Source organism: Neolamprologus multifasciatus, chromosome 20 (assembly GCF_963576455.1).
Source record: "Neolamprologus multifasciatus chromosome 20, fNeoMul1.2, whole genome shotgun sequence".
NCBI lineage: Eukaryota > Metazoa > Chordata > Actinopteri > Cichliformes > Cichlidae > Neolamprologus > Neolamprologus multifasciatus.
In genome coordinates this window covers 28894160-28910073 of record NC_140458.1, presented here as the reverse complement: position 1 = coordinate 28910073, position 15914 = coordinate 28894160, and the positions used below count along the sequence as shown (strand labels likewise).

The following is a 15914-nucleotide window of genomic DNA, read 5'->3' as shown; positions in this document are numbered from 1 at the left end:
GAAGAATTACGAATAGATTACCATCAAAAGTTATTCAGTCCACTGGATAAAGACGTGCCATTTCAACAGCTCGTCTCAATTTTCCTGCATCATAAATTTATAAAGGTAAGCAAAGAGTTCTGGTAGCTCACAGCCCAGACTCTCTCATATTTTTAATGGAAATTTCTATAGTCTACACTGAAAAACACACATTTTTCTGTAATTTAATTGTTTATTTTGTACTTGTTCAGGGACTAAAATGATTTTAAAAGTAATTTCAACTACTTTCTTAAGCACTCCTGCTTACTTTCTCAGACTCCCTCCAGCACTTGAGGACGAATATGTTAGCGTAGATGTCTTCAACGCAAATCCAACTGGAGAGAGACAGCGTGGTGTCGGTCCAAACCCAATCCATCACCGCCCTCAGCTCTGTCAGGAAGGGAACCATCCGAAAACTGAAAGAGGAGAAGAGAGAGAGAGAAAAATGTTTTGAATTAAAATAAAAATTTGATCAGTCACATTGTAAAACATGTGTCTGAAGTATTTATGTTGGCGGTTATTTAGTTACAGTTTAGCCGGTTTTTGTACCCCTGAAAGAGGAAGAGGTTCAGGTAGTTGTAGTTCTTGGTGAGGAAGTTGCCCAGGATGCGGTTTGGGTAGCCACATTTGATCTGGTATGCAGACAGGCCGAAGTAGATGCACTTTACAAAGTACCACAGCTGAGCAACTGGGTTTCTGTTGAACCTCCTGGAGCAAATAAACAGAAGAGATATCGATCTTTGCTCCTTTTATTGTCACGGATCAGATTTGTTTATTTTTTATTTTTATATACTGTGCTTAACAAATTTAATAGGCCTCTGTCAAATGTAAGATTTATGTGACATTAATCCACCAGTATGTGCAAGCTCTTTAACTGAAATCAAATTTTTAATGCTAAAATATAAGTATTGTTGTTATCCATGAAATTCTAAGATTTACTGTTTTACAAAAAAGCTGAAAAAAATAATAAAGCTTCATTATTTTTTGATTACCATGCCAGATTACAGTTATCCAGCCCTGAACAGAAAAATTAGTTTTGGTGGTTGAATGTTTGAAAAGGTCAGTCATACAATGCCAACTTTATTTACAAAGCACTTCATTGAGTTTGACTTTATTTTACTGAGTAAAAAATGAGAAGAAGAAGAATTTATTGAACAATGACCTCTCTGTGACACCAGGGAGAATGAAGAACATCCAGAAGTGTATGCCAAACACCAGCACCACCTGGAAAACGCACTTTCCCAGCAGAGACTTCTTCAAGTAAAGGGCTCGGTCCACTATCATGGTACCAAACTGGATCAGTAGCATGACCAGAAAGGCCTCTGGAACCTGGTCTTCTGACAGTGACTCTGTGATGTCAGCCGCTGCAGAGTATTTCTACAGAGCGATGAAAATTAGCCTCATTGTCATAAATCATACATGTCAAGTAAATTTTATTTATGATTTAAATAATAAGAAATATTCATATGTTTGTGTAGTCTTACCCCAAAAGCCCAGTATCCGTATATGGTGACAATGAAGTTGACGACATCAATGAGAAACATGAGGGCGTAGACGTCACACACAGGGCTGTAATCTGGGTGAATGATGTCATAGAAAAACTGCCTTATAGGTAAGTAGATGTGAAGGCCGCTGCAGAAAAAGAAGAGACTGCAGAGTAAGACAGAAACGGGAAGCTCCTCTCCGCTAAAAATAAATCTATGGAAAAATATTATCTACCAAAATAAAGTAATGATTAACATCTCAGAAAACAGACTTAGTGGACTGCAGACAACTCACACTTCTATGGTGGCAGCTTTGGCTTGTAGCATCCTCTCTCTGATCTGCTGTCTGATCCTCTGCTTCCTTGTCAGTGGAGCCTTATGTCGTTCCCGTCTCTTTTTCTTGCTTTGCTGCTTTTTGGGCTTCATCTCTCCAGTTTAAAAAATAAACAAATTAAAAGAAATTGAGAAAAAACTAGCCATTTGCTGGTAATGAATTCAACATGACAACTTCCAAAAATGAGATAATGAACATGGAGACTCTTTATTCAAGACATGCAGGGATCTTCTGAATATTCACCACCAGATTCTGCAGATTCGCCTTTTTTCAGTCTACAGAATAAGGAGGTGGTGGACGCCTGGAGGGGGAGGAACCTCAGACGGCGTGATGGTTGCTCCCTGCTGCCCATCTTCTCTGCTCCGGTCTTCTTCTTGTCCACTTTCTTCTTCAGCTTCTTGAAGAAATCGGGCATCTCAACCTCCTTGTTGTCCCACAGCCCGTGGCACTGCAGAGACATAGACACAGGCAGCACTTGAACATTTCAAAGTAGCTGCTTGAAAATGATTTACAGTGGTTAGTTTTCACATTACCTTTAGGATAGATCGGTGGAAGAACAGCGCGAGCAGCTGAATTAGGTCGAAGAGGACATAGCCGTCCTTCTTCTCCACCCCAATGATGTTGGGCAGGGCGAAGGGCCGGTCAGCGTTGATGCCTCGGTAGGCAGAGGTGGTCCAGGGGAAGAAACCAAACTGGAAAAAGTACTTCACCACAACAGTCAGCTGAGACAAACAAGAGAGACACAAGAGATGCGAGTGAGTTCTGTTTCCAGCACGCACATTAAACTATTCAACAAATCAACCATTAAAAGCATTATATGTGTATCTAGTATTTGCATTAAGAAACTAAAAACACACCCTTGCTTCATTTAGATTTTATCTGACGTATTTACAAGAAAACCTACTTCGGTGTAAATGATGGCTGTCATCCAGAAGCGTTTGGTCGGCCGAGGCACAGACAGCATGGCCCAGAGGAATATGAGAATCGGCAGGATGAGGGAGAGGAGCGAAGCTGACACAATGTGGTTTAGGATGATCACAAAGTAGCATAGCATCTCTGACTTGGACACCATGGTGTTATAGAGGGCAAACAGCAGCTTCAGCGGCCTCGGCAAGGTCACGAAAAACTTGTCGGACTCGGAGATCTCATCATTTTCAAACATGCTTCAGAATCAGAAAGGACAGAGAAGAGAGGAAGACGAAAAACACAATGATGGAGATTAAAGCTCTTAAGAGATGGAGCTTATATCTCTTTTGTCCTGCATACTACATTTTTTTGTGTCTACTAACTTGTTGAGTAGCAGCTCACTGGCAGTGAGGTTCCTCGTTTCTTGACTCAGAGGTCTGGGAGACTCTGCGAGGTCAAGACTCTTCTCTCCATCGCTATCCCTGAGATCCAGCGAGGTCCATTCTGGGTATTCAGCACCTTCTTCCTCTTCTCTTTGCAGCAATTCCTCATCCCGCTCCTCTTTCTCCACCTCAGGATCTTCTCGTTGTTCTTGTTCTTCTTCACATTTCATCTCAACTTCTGTTTGTTTCTCATCCTCCTCTTGTTCATGAAGTTCTTTTTGTTCTTCACAGCTTTTAAGAAACGAGCGAATAAGAAATCTTACTTTCAGGAATCATAGAATCACATCTTGAAAGACAATTCTTGTATCTGAAGCTGTTTCTGGTAAATGAAACCTTTCCTGCAATTATGCGTGTTATTTATGTGGTGTTTGCAGTTTTACTGACTGGGATGAAGAACAGGAAGAAGTTATTCTCAATGGAAAATAATAATTTTATGAATTCTGCACTCGAGTTTTTGTCTGTTAGATTTGTCTGTTAGAGATCACAGCTAACGACAGGATTAAACTGAGCAGAAATATGTGTCTAAAGCGTCACTCATCCATTCACCTGGGTGAAAGTTCCTCAGTGTCAAAAGATGTCATGTCAATATTGGCCTCTTTAAAGAGCCTTCGTCTGAGCTGGTCAGCAGCAGGTGACACAGCAGGAGGCTCATCCAGCTCCTCCTGCGTTGGCTGCCGGGACACCAGCATCGTCTCGTCTGTCATGCAGCTGAAGTTAAGCAGGAGGGAGAGACTCAGTGTGTGTGCCTGAAAGGTAAACTATGACTATGTTGTCTGTGTGTACCTGGAAACACTGCTGCCCCAGGAAATTTTGGAGGCTTGGTTCTTCAGCTTCTTGTATGCGTGTTGTGAAGAAGGGCTGGCAGGTGGAGAGCCGGGAGCTGACAGGGATTTATCTAGATTGTCCTGAGATGACAGTGTGTTCTGACGGGACTTCCAGTTTTCATAAAACTGCTTCACACTCTCCTGACTCACCTCTTTACCCTGCGGAGCCAGATAATACAGACAAAGAGTGCTAATAGGTGCATTAGGATAAAGGATCCTGGTTAAATAAACTGAAGATGTACCAAAAACACTTTAAAGACAAATTTAAAGACATTTGTGTTTAGTGTTCATCTTATGCATGGGTCATGAAGGATTGCCTGGAATGTACTGAACTTGCTAATAGCAGATAATGTTGTTTTTTCCCCCCAGAAAACTGTGTTAAATATAAATATCAGCCTTGAGACTAATTGTGAAACTTGTTCTGTTATAATTACATTGCTTATTGACTAAAATCAAGTGTTTATCTTGTCAGCTGACCTTCTTTTGCTGCTGGTTGAGTAACGCTCGCTCGAAGCGCAGCACTTTGGAAATGCCCAGGTTGTCTTTACAAAATGAGTTCAATCCCTCCGTCAGGTCATCAAGAAGAGACTGAAGGAACACCCAGCTGAACTTTATCGTGCTGATGATGCGCTGCAGGATGTTTTCTGTAAGAGGTTATGTGTAAAAGCACAGTAAGCCAATTAGAGTGAAGGTTTTCCATGCTTTTAATGCTTCCTGTTTTCATTGCAACAACAAGCAGAGGGTCATTTGGAACTAGGGCATTCCCATCCCTTAGAAGTATATACCTTTTTTCTCCTCTCCCTCCTCCTCCACAACACTTTCAACACTTGGTTCGTCCTCACTGGATTCTGCTTTATCAATGCCTGGAGAACAAGAGCCATCATCAAACTGTTTGTGATACAGCATGTCTCTATAGTTACAGTCCACTTTACCATACATGTACTAGTAAGAGTAGCACTAGTAAACACGACATGATCCGTTCTCACCCTGCTGCCTCTGCAGCTCTCTCTTTGCTTTCTTCTTCTCTTCTTTCTTTATTTTTGTCTTCTCCTTCTTCAGGTCCTTCAAAGCCTTCTTTGAACTCGTGACCCAGGCCTCATAGGCCAACTAGAATTAAAGACAAAGATGCACAGATCACCCACTGATCTTACAACATAGATACAGCAGCTACAAAACTCAAAACGAACACTTTAAGGGGAAATTGTGAATTACTTTAACTGTATCTCCATTGCTTTTAGTTTTGGCTCAGATCATTCTGGCTCTAACCTGAAAAGCAGATTTCTTCTTTGGTGGTTGCTCTTCCTCTGTCTTCTCAGGAACTTCCTCTTCCTCCTCCTCACTGTCACTCTCAAACAGGTGGTAGCCACAATTGTTTTCCACTGTGTTAAACAAAGCAGTGTCAAAACTACATGCACACACAGACATACCACTGAGCCTCACAACAAGGCATCTGATCTGCTCTAAAGAAGCAGGTCAGTGGCTAAAATCTGGTGCTGCATTTACAGTCAGGCTAAAAACATTTCTCTGATTAAATTGAAAAGAAGTGAAGCACACAACCCAATGATAGGAAACAGCATTGTCTTCGCTCTTTCCTCTGCCAATACTCTCTTTCTTTCACACTGTTTAAGCTCACCTCCAGGCTGAGAGACCCAGGGCTTCCACCATTTTCCTGCGTCTCTCTTTGCCTTCTCGTCATCACCTGGAATTTACAGTTCGTTTTGTTTATGTGTTGATGATATTTACTGGCTTCCATAAAGTAAACACATCCATCACAGAGAAAAAAAACAAGCAGACTAAACCCCTCCTCAAACATCCCTCACCATACTGTCTCTACTCTACTGTATGAATTTGGCCTGTTTTCCTTGCTAACATTAGAAACTGAAAAAGAGTCACTTGTGTTACCAGGTGTCACCTGCTCCTGATCAGCAAGAGGTTCTTCTGGTGGTGCAGGTCGACTCTTCTGTTTAGATTTGATCTTCTCCATCCTATAGGAAGAAGGCTGAAAGGTTAGTTTATAACTTGCTGCTTAGGAAGAGGGGAAGTGTCATGGTCTTTACTGTAAACCTGATCCATTAATGGTTTCAGTGTAAGTGTTCTTACTGTTTCTTCAGAGCCTCCACTGATTTCTTCTCCATCTCCAGTCGGGCTGCTACCTGTTTTTTCACTTTGGCCTCAAACAATTCAGCGCCCCTTCAAGGTCGAGATGGACAGGGACATTAACTGCTGCTTTAGCTTTTACTTTGTTTGTTTGTTTTTGCATTAACAAGCTAAGTTTACATTGTGACAAACATAAGGCCCAAAATGTGTGACAAAATTGGCCTGGCGCAGACTCCAGTGCGGTCTAATTATTACAGGGCAGTCTGGGCAATGTTTTACACATCATACAGATCTTGGCAACAGATTTCTTTCATTTAGTAGAGTAACACTTCTTAGTTATGCAGCAAAACTGAGACATACTGTTGAAACTGCTCTTTTTCTTATATTGAGATATTTCAGCAATTAAATGTGCAAATAAACTTCTGTATACAAACACAAAGAAAAGAAAGTTTCACTGGTCTGGCCCTCTCAGGATGAAAGTGGGTTGTATCTGACCCACCATGTAAAATGAGTTAGAGTAAGAGATTAGTGATGTCTTTTTACAGCTACTAAACAGAACAGAAAAAAACCCAGAAAAAATAAACTGCAGTTTGGTCATTCTAGCATAGCCTTGTAAGCCTTAGTAAATTCACAGCAACTCAAACAAACATGCAGAAATACATTTTCATGCAGTTAGGACCAAATCACGTTGTTCTTTCCAGGAAAATTACTGGAAATTATTATTAGGAATTCTGTGTAATGAATTATCCATGAAAGAGAGAGCTACCAAAAACCTCTCGTAAACAGCTTTCGCATGAATTCTCGTGTCTTTGGTTTTCTTTTATTTTTTAAGTGTTACACTCAATCTAGATTTATCCAACAAAACATATCAAACTTTCAAGTTTTCAAATCTTATTGACCTTATGTGTAAAGCTTTAAGACTACTGTATGTTATAGAGCTAAACCTGAAAATGAAACACTGACCTAGAGGCCAATATCTTAGAAGACTTGAGGTCAGACACCACATAGAGGAAGTAGTAGCTGAGGAAGACCCTCCTTTGTGCCAAGAGGACAGTGAAACAGATCGCATCCCAGACAATGCCGGCTTCACCTGCAGGTAGCTCACATTCATCATCGGGATCAGCTGAAAGGCACACAGGGTAGGAGAAATATGTCTGAAGAATTTACAGCAGATTTTAACAAACTTTTACATGACAGAAAACAGTTCTGCATCTGGGGCAATCGTGGCTTAAGAGTTGGGCATTCGTCTTATAATTGGAAGGTTGCCGGTTCGAGCCCCGGCTCCGACAGTCTCGGTAGTTGTGTCCTTGGGCAAGACACTTCACCCGTTGCCTACTGGTGGTGGTCAGAGGGCCCGGTGGCGCCAGTGCCCGGCAGCCCCGCCTCTGTCAGTGAGCCCCAGGGTGGCTGTGGCTACACTGTAGCTTGCCATCACCAGTGTGTGAATGGGTGGATGATTGTGTATAGTGTAAAGCGCTTTGGGGTCCTTAGGACCAAGTAAAGCGCTATACAAATACAGGCCATTTACCATCCTCTGTTATGTAGAATAATGACTTTGATTTTAATTTTAACCTCCTAAGACCCGAAATCTTCCATGGCGTGCATTTTTAATTTCTCTTTGATATTTGGGCATATTGGGGCATATGAATGTAAAAAAAAAAAAAAAAAAAACAGATTATTCTTTTACCTTATTTTTGATTTTAAGAAAAATAAGAGCCACATATGAGGATATTCGTTTAAAATTCAGTAGTAGCAGTATAATGTCCTCGTAAAAGGATATCAGGCCCTTGTAGAGCAAAATTGAGTATTTTGGTCTAAATAACCCAAAATGTGATGTCCACATATGTGGACGCCAGGTCCTAGGAGGTTAATGTATACCAATGGATATTTAGTTCTGCATTTTATTTTGGCTAATTAAAATGATAATTTTAACCTTCCAAATGAAGTGCAACTATAAAAATAAAAAAGTAAAATATAACACAGCTGTAAAAAAGTGTTGTAAAACATCTAAAAAATGTTGAATGTCAACATAAAAACTCTAATTTTCCATCATGTATTTCTGTTGTGTTTTTTTCTTTTTTTTTAATGATGCTTATAATTATTGTATCAGCACTGTGACAATTTCAGTTTGAACTTCAGCAGGTCATGCACTGAGTTGCTGCAATGTGATTGGCTGATTAGATATTTGCATTTATGAGCGGTTGAACAGGTGTACCTAATAAAGTGGCTTTGAGTGTAAATATACCATCGGAAATTCTGGCACATTCTTTCTCCCTAACACAAATCGTGACTAAATATCCTTGTTACAGACACTTACGGACATCATAACCTTTGATGGTGCAAAACATGCTAAATGCCTGAATTAGCCAGCAGCTGTTCTTCATCAGGCTTTCCAGGTAGGCACAAGAACCCAGCTGAAAGAAGGCAAAAAGAGGCACTAATCAGTAATGCATGATTTAAAAAAAAAATAGCTGCATGTCTTAAATTATTCTGTACAATTGTACAACTTCTGAACTTCTTTATGGTATGGTCGCTTACAGACACCAGGTTCTTCATGGCGATCACAAAGCAGGTGTACCCAATGAGCCAGTCCCACAGCCGCAGGATGTATCTGACTGGCTGCATCAGCACACTGCCTCCAAACAGCATAAAGTAGAAACAGGCCACCAGGTAGCCGAGACAGAAGATGTTGATGCGTGTCGTGCCAGTGATGAAAATGAGACAAAGCACCAGCCAAAAGAAGTAGCTGAAAACAAACACCTTCACCATATCAAGATAGCACCTGAGGACAAAACAGAGACCACATCTTCAGTTTAAAAAGAAAGCAAATCATACTGCCAAATATTACAAAGCTAAAGCATCGCTATAAAAAATATGTAAGCACTAGAGTTAATCTAGTTTTTGATTTTCTATTAGTTTTTATTTTTAGACGCCACATGGAAGAGGGCATATTTTAGAGGCAGGATTTAGGAAAATCAGTACAGGTAATACAATAAAAACACTGACTCACAGTCTTACAGACATTCAGACTCCCAATAAACACATCCATGACTGCTTCATTAAGCAAGTTGTGATAAAATCAAATTATCAATTATATTAAACTAACAAATATTAAAACTTTCAAAAAAAAATTTATTTTAATTTGATTTCCAAGTTCACAAAATGTTTTAGTTAGTTTTGATATCTTTCAAGAGTCTAGTTTCTATTTTTATTTAAGTTAATTTAAAAAAAACCCTTCTAATTCCAGTTTTTACTTTAGTTTTAGTAAACTATAATAACCTTGGAAAGTACATATTTAAAACTCTTCAAGTAGTTTATTCCTTCTCTGTATTTACATTAAGATACAGCAAAAAAATTATTATTAAAGTGCACGTTAATCATATTTAATGTACAGGCTTATGATGTAATTGTCCAGGCTTGTGGATTTAATTGAATGGATTTCTTACTTTTTCAAATGTTTGAGAGAATGTTTTTTAAATTTTGTAGAAAGAGTAAATAAGAAAAGAAATTTAGATGAAAACTGTTAAAGGTTTTTAAAAAAGAATGAACTGAATAAAAGGGTTTGTATTTTAACAGTTAAAAATGCACACCATTGTTTTTCTTGTGACATTACCAATAAGTTTGATGTGTCACATGGCCCTTTTCCTGTTGAAAAAACAAAAGTTGTATCCAAGATGGCCGACTTCTAAATGAGTTTGCCCCCTCACATATACTAATGTGCCACAAACAGGACTTTAATATCACCAACCATTCCCATGTTATTACGGTGTATCCATATAAATGGCCCACCCTGTAGTTTAGCATGGGAACACTACATGCCTAAACAGAGTTAGTTATAACACTAACACTTGCACTGCAGACAATAAGAAAGTATTCAGTGCAGTTGTAGTACAATGAATAAATGCATGGATGTGAACAGACAGGGGAGAATTCAATGATTTATGTTTTGTTTTCTGTTTATATGTTTAATAAAAATCACGAGCTCTTTACTAAATGTTGCTTCTGTCTGGAAGCGAGGCCTCAGATGCTCCCTGTGGGCATTGACATCACTCACGCACATCAACATAATGGAACATGATGTGGTGTTATTATGTGTAAACAAATAAGCAAGTTCTTTCTTTTATCAGTCATTAACCTGCTAGCTCCTTAGTACAAAGTCTGTCTGGTGAATTTACAGTAAGTCAAAATCAGGCTTCCTGCCTTCTGTGCACGCTTTTCTGGCGGCTCCATAGAATCGAACTGAATCAAATCTTCCAGCATTGTCCAAAGTACATGTGTGATGACGGCTTTATTTCTTAAGTTGGCAGACGGGGCTTTAAAAGGGTGTTCCCTCTGATTAGGCGATCAGTCGTCTGCGAATAGCCCAAAAGTTCAGCAGAGAAATAAGTAGAGATATAAATAATAATTTTGTCGTCCCTAATGTGTGTTGAAACAAAGGAGCCCGAGCCTCAAAATCCTTGGCTTGCTTGCAATTTTACAAATAGGGAATAATTAATAAATGAATCAATAATATAGGTGGCAGGGATGATTAGTTGGATTACAACAATCAGAGAAGAGGAGCAGGAAGAGTGCATGTGAGAGAACGGTGCAGAGCAAGAAGGACAATCATTTAGATTAAATCTGAACTTGTTCAAACAGTTCAATCTTACTTCATGTATTTTGTAGCCATCATAATCAGAAAATTCAGACTTCTTCTGCATACACGGCACTGAGTCCTGGGGGCAGCAGCATAAGCAGAGAAGCCCATACCTTCCTCTTTCAAGCCACCTCCTTCAGTTCATCCAGGGGAGCATCGAGGCATTCCCAGCCGAACTCAGAGAGATTATCTCTCCAGCGTGTCCTGGGTCTACCTTGGAGCCTGCTCACGGTAGGGGAAAACACCTCATCCAGGAGGCACCAACAAGCATCCTTGTCAGATGCCTGAACCACCTCAGCTGGCTCCTTTCAATGTGGAGGAATAGCGGCTCTACTCTGAGCCCCTGAATGCCTAAAACCTATCACCAAGGGGCAGGCCAGCTTGTTTCCGCCACTTGTATCTGTAATCTTCTAAGCTGCCAGGGAGTCGAATTTCTTGTATTTATTTTAATGTAAAATTGTACATAAATTACTAATTCCAAATGTATTTTCCACATGGAAATTTTTTGGTTTTGTCTGAGAATTTTCAGAAATATATTTTGTGGACAGCAAGAAATCTGAAGACTGAAATAAAGCCCATTAACAAAGGTTCCTGGAAATGAGACACGCATAAATTAATAATCTAATTCAACCCTTTAATGCTCCTAAAATGACCACAGACCAGAGTGATGGGCTCCCAACTCTCCATATGCAGTTTAACCCACAATACAAGAAGTGGTTTGATGAGAGTGCTGGATTATGGAGTTCAGGCTATTTCCTGCTCTGATCAACACTAAATTTAGATTTGGAGGGTGAGTCATGTTAAAGATATGAAGAAAATAAACTGAACAACAGGATTACACGGTGTCAGTATACTGATAACAGACATATCAACCCTACAGCAATTAAGAATCATACTTTCTGACCTGCAGTGAAGAAAGTTGTCAACAGGTATGAACTGGTTGAAGGAGCAAGGATCCAAACTGCGGCTGATCTCGACATTGTCCCCGGCCAGCAGTCGCACTGCAGCTCGGTTCTCCTCCTCAAATACGTGCCACTGCAGAGACGAGCAGAGCAGCAGGAGGTAGTCATCTGCAGACGGAAAAGGACAAAAATGGGAGACGCTAACCCAGAAGAGGAAAAGAAGATCAACAAAATAAGAACTTAGAAGATCAACTCACAGAATATGAATAAAGGATTGGGTCTCATGGCAAAGTCCGGCATGTAAAACCACTTAATCACATTAGAAGACAAAGGGTGAACAGCTGTTCTCCAGGGGTAATCTACCAAGCAAATGGAATAAAAGGCATAGCACAGATTATTTTCATTTATATATATTTATATTTTTCCTTTGAAGTGATTTAGGTGATTACATTTTTTATCTTAGAAACTTTATTTATATTTTTTTCAAGACATGGAAGCAAAACTGCTACAAACTATTAGAAAGATCCTTACCAACACAGAAAGCAGGAGGGATGCCGATGCAGAGCAGATACTGCAGCACCATGAGGCCCGCTGTAAACGTGCAGTATTTAGACCACACTTCACCAATCGCCTTCCTGCGTCGCCGAGACAGGACGGCTAGCAAGGCGCAGGAATGGAGCAGGGCGTAGAAATCCATCCTCTGACCAATCACATTGACTGCAACGATTAAACTGATCTAAGAAGCAGTACAAGCATGGGAAGAAGTTAGAGATGTGCACTTTCAGTTAAAGAGAAACAGAATGAATACTGCAGGCCTGAAAAAGTACCTCGAGTCCAAATTTGTAGAAAAAGAAGTTGATGAAGTACTTGATGCATGGCAGGATGCCATGATCCAGGTGCTGCCTGGTGATGCCTTGGAAGATAATGCTGAAGGGTGGAGGCTTCAGGCTGTTATTGAGACGAAAGTAGAGCTGGTGGCGGTGGACAGTAGACTCGAACACCAGCAGACCCAGGACCATCAGATGGTTCTACCACAGTAAAAAAAACAACAACCAATAATTACTTTAAAGCTATAATAATAGTATGCATATCAAAGTATTATTTTCTCTAAACAAAACTACTGCTAAATAACTGAAATCTAAATTTCTTAAAGATTTTTGCCCTAATGAAGTTTCATGACTAGTAAATGACTTGATGCATGTTCAATCATCCAGGTAAGTAAATCTCCAAACGTTGATTCTGTTCATCTGGACGACTTTAAAAGAGCTTTTAAAAGCAGGTGCACTCTTTTCTAAATGTTGGAAACACATCACAATTTTTTTAAGATACCAAACTTTGACATGTATCAGCTCACCCTGAGACAGGGGAGGATCCTGCCCTCACACTTGCGCAGTGCTCCACACCAGTAGACGGGGTCAACAGGCTCGATGTAGAGAATAGACCTCCTCAGCAACTCCACCATGTTTCCCTTCAGCTCTGCTCCATCATCCAGGCCCGAGCTGTTGGAGGGAAGTAAACCCTAGACAAGGTAGTCAGACTCATTATCAAAGCCTGTTTGTGCCTCAGTATCAGAGATGACATCAGGACCATGTGACTGAAGTTTGTAATGTTTGTGCATACTAGAAGAAATAGCATCCCACATAACTACAATCCTGAGTGACACAGTGGCAGTTACAATCACAAATTAACTTAACATGCATTAGCAGGTTTGACCAGAGAACCTTCTTGCTGTGAGGTGAGTATAACTGCACTACCACAGAATACAAGCGCAAAAAACCCCAATAACACAGAAACGAGCCACTTAAAGCAACCTCCAGAGACTTATAATTACAGAAAACTCACAGCAGTGCAGTTAGAGGAGTAATCAAGAGGTTTGATGACTTTGAGCTGGTAAAACATCTTGCACACCACCATGACGCATGCCCACACAGCAGAGATGCTTGATGCTAAAGGTCGTAACCGTGGGAACGGGAGTGCAAATGCCCACAGAACCAGGAAAAGCAAGTTCATCAGTGAAACCTGTGCAAAATATATTAACATATTTATGTACAGAGAAGAAGAAGAGCTGGAGATTAAATGTACCCCTTTTTTATGATCATCAACATCAGCACTAAGTAAATCAATACTGTTGGACGTATTTCTTTTGTTGCTGCTTTAATAACTTGTATTTACACACCTATAGAATTTATGCATGCATGATCAGAGCCAACATCCCACCTCTTGCAGCGATACCCAGATGATGCCAGACGACACAATTTTGAGGCTGTGGAGCTCCATCAACCTCCAGCTCAGCTCCTGGAGCCTTCGAAGCCCCGACAGACCCTGGATGAGCAGCAGGCTTGCCCGATCCACAATCACAATCCACTTGTCCTCACTGCTGCTGTGCACTGTATCTAAGAAGAGGGGATGATACCAAGGGTAGGAAAGGGCATCAGACATAATTTGATCATTAACACTGGATTACATCAATGCTGCAGCCGCAGACAGTAACAGTACAATCTCAGTTATCTGAAGAGGAAACATCAGAACATGTGAATAGACTCCAAATGCTCTAAACTGAAAGAGTAATGTTTGCATGTGTTTGCATGTGTTAAAGGAAGCCAACGAGTTTCAGAGAGTGAAATTGAAAAAACAACAACAACCTGTGCCAGCTTGTTAATGGAAAAGATTGTTGTTACAGATACTACCTTCTCCTGTCTCCTCCTCCTGCTCTTCTGCCCCTTTTTCTGAGGAGCTTTGCTGTCCAATGCTGGCCAGAGTCTCCTGACTTTTACCATTTCCCATCTGCTCCTTCACAAGCCTGACAACCACAATGAGCGTGTTTCATTTAAAGAAAATCGGACTAAAAAACTGCAGGAATTCAGTAACAAATCCATTGGCAGTTTTACAGGTTGTTATATATCCAAGTATACGTAGTAACTTTTCATCCAAACAAATTATATTCCAAATTAATACAATACAGAATGAAGATAATAATTTTAAAAACAACAATGAAGAGTTTTACCGTTTCTGGAGCTTTTGAATGTTTTCTTTAATCCTGGGACAAAATGAGAATAATGAGAATGCTTGTAATATTTCAGTTACCTCAAAGCACAGCCAGAGACTATTTTATTATTGCCCGACTTTTAATATTTTCATGTAACTGAAACATAATGTAATGCTCTGATTAAGTTCATTTTGATTCAAATGCAGATTTTATCCGCAGGCAGTGAATGAGCCGTGTGAGATGCAATCAATTGTGGTGGATCTTTGTACAAACTATCAAAGTATTTGAACTGCGAGTACAATTAAAAATTTATAATAGGATAATTGCTACACTTACGTGTCAGATATCTCATTGACTGAATTCATAAGCTCTTCCTCTCTGTACGAAGAAAAGGACAAACGAGACACATAGAGTATGTAGTATAGTCAGTAGTCAATCAGAACGTAAACATTTCATACGACTTTTTAAAATTTCCCTTAACAAAAAAACTAAAAACTCCCCTTCAAAGTTGTTTTGTTGTGCATCTTCTGACTGTACCCAGTGATGCCACAATTTTAACATCCTCTTATGACGAGCAGCACTTGAGCAGCTGCGAATTCACCTTGAACCTCAAAATCTTGCAGAACACAATCATTAACTTCTGTGCCAAACTGACCTGACTTTTACATCAAGTATCATTCGTGGTAATGAGTTAGGTCTCTGGCTACAATTCAACTATGGCTCAGGTGTGCAGGAAGACAACCCTGAAGGGAAGAATTTAAATCTGTTAAGGTGTTTTCAAGGAGTCATAGAGCTTTTTTATTGCACCTCATACAAAAAAGCCACAAAAATTGTTATTTCATTTATCTAGAGAGGGGGAAACCTATAACTACTTTTAAAATATAATAAAAATAATGTATTTTTTATATTTTCTAAGTAGATTTATCCTATTTTGACATACATGACTGCCTCATTTTTTTAAGTTTCTTTTAATATAACGCACCACGTGTTCTTGTTCATATCAATATCAAAGGACAGAATGTTTTTTCTGAGCAGGATCTCTCCCTGCATACATTCCTGCTGCCTCACCTTGAAGTCTCTCTGACAGGTACGTTGTCCAGGTCAGTGAGAGTCAGAAAGTCAAAGTTAAAATAATGAAGCTGGAGGATACAAGCCAAAAGGAACGTAGCAGGAAGCAGAATGCGTGCAAACAGCTCCACCGTGTCGTACCGTTCCAGACCCAGGTCACGAAGACTGGAGAATCACACGGGAGAAAAACACACAACCTTTTAACAAACAGCCAAG

At 40.0% G+C, this 15914-nt stretch overlaps 1 protein-coding gene across 1 annotated transcript in view; it reads right to left on the bottom strand.

Moving 5' to 3' along the window:
• Positions 1–15914, bottom strand: part of LOC146495165 (piezo-type mechanosensitive ion channel component 2) — a 37663-nt gene that overhangs the window by 4741 nt on the left and 17008 nt on the right. Inside the window, exons 19-50 of the mRNA XM_085146151.1 lie at positions 15699–15863; positions 14967–15008; positions 14649–14681; positions 14332–14444; positions 13862–14037; positions 13487–13663; positions 12999–13163; positions 12472–12672; positions 12176–12380; positions 11902–12003; positions 11647–11812; positions 8645–8888; positions 8424–8520; positions 7070–7229; positions 6110–6199; positions 5912–5994; positions 5643–5708; positions 5276–5388; positions 4996–5116; positions 4795–4872; positions 4487–4653; positions 3969–4168; positions 3732–3893; positions 3126–3416; positions 2741–2999; positions 2370–2558; positions 2080–2284; positions 1798–1930; positions 1503–1650; positions 1181–1395; positions 568–726; positions 287–434 (exon numbers count right to left, since the gene is read on the bottom strand). Coding sequence (XP_085002277.1) covers positions 287–434; positions 568–726; positions 1181–1395; positions 1503–1650; positions 1798–1930; positions 2080–2284; positions 2370–2558; positions 2741–2999; positions 3126–3416; positions 3732–3893; positions 3969–4168; positions 4487–4653; positions 4795–4872; positions 4996–5116; positions 5276–5388; positions 5643–5708; positions 5912–5994; positions 6110–6199; positions 7070–7229; positions 8424–8520; positions 8645–8888; positions 11647–11812; positions 11902–12003; positions 12176–12380; positions 12472–12672; positions 12999–13163; positions 13487–13663; positions 13862–14037; positions 14332–14444; positions 14649–14681; positions 14967–15008; positions 15699–15863 — 4873 coding nt within the window. The remainder of the gene's footprint in view (positions 1–286; positions 435–567; positions 727–1180; positions 1396–1502; positions 1651–1797; positions 1931–2079; positions 2285–2369; positions 2559–2740; positions 3000–3125; positions 3417–3731; positions 3894–3968; positions 4169–4486; positions 4654–4794; positions 4873–4995; positions 5117–5275; positions 5389–5642; positions 5709–5911; positions 5995–6109; positions 6200–7069; positions 7230–8423; positions 8521–8644; positions 8889–11646; positions 11813–11901; positions 12004–12175; positions 12381–12471; positions 12673–12998; positions 13164–13486; positions 13664–13861; positions 14038–14331; positions 14445–14648; positions 14682–14966; positions 15009–15698; positions 15864–15914) is intronic.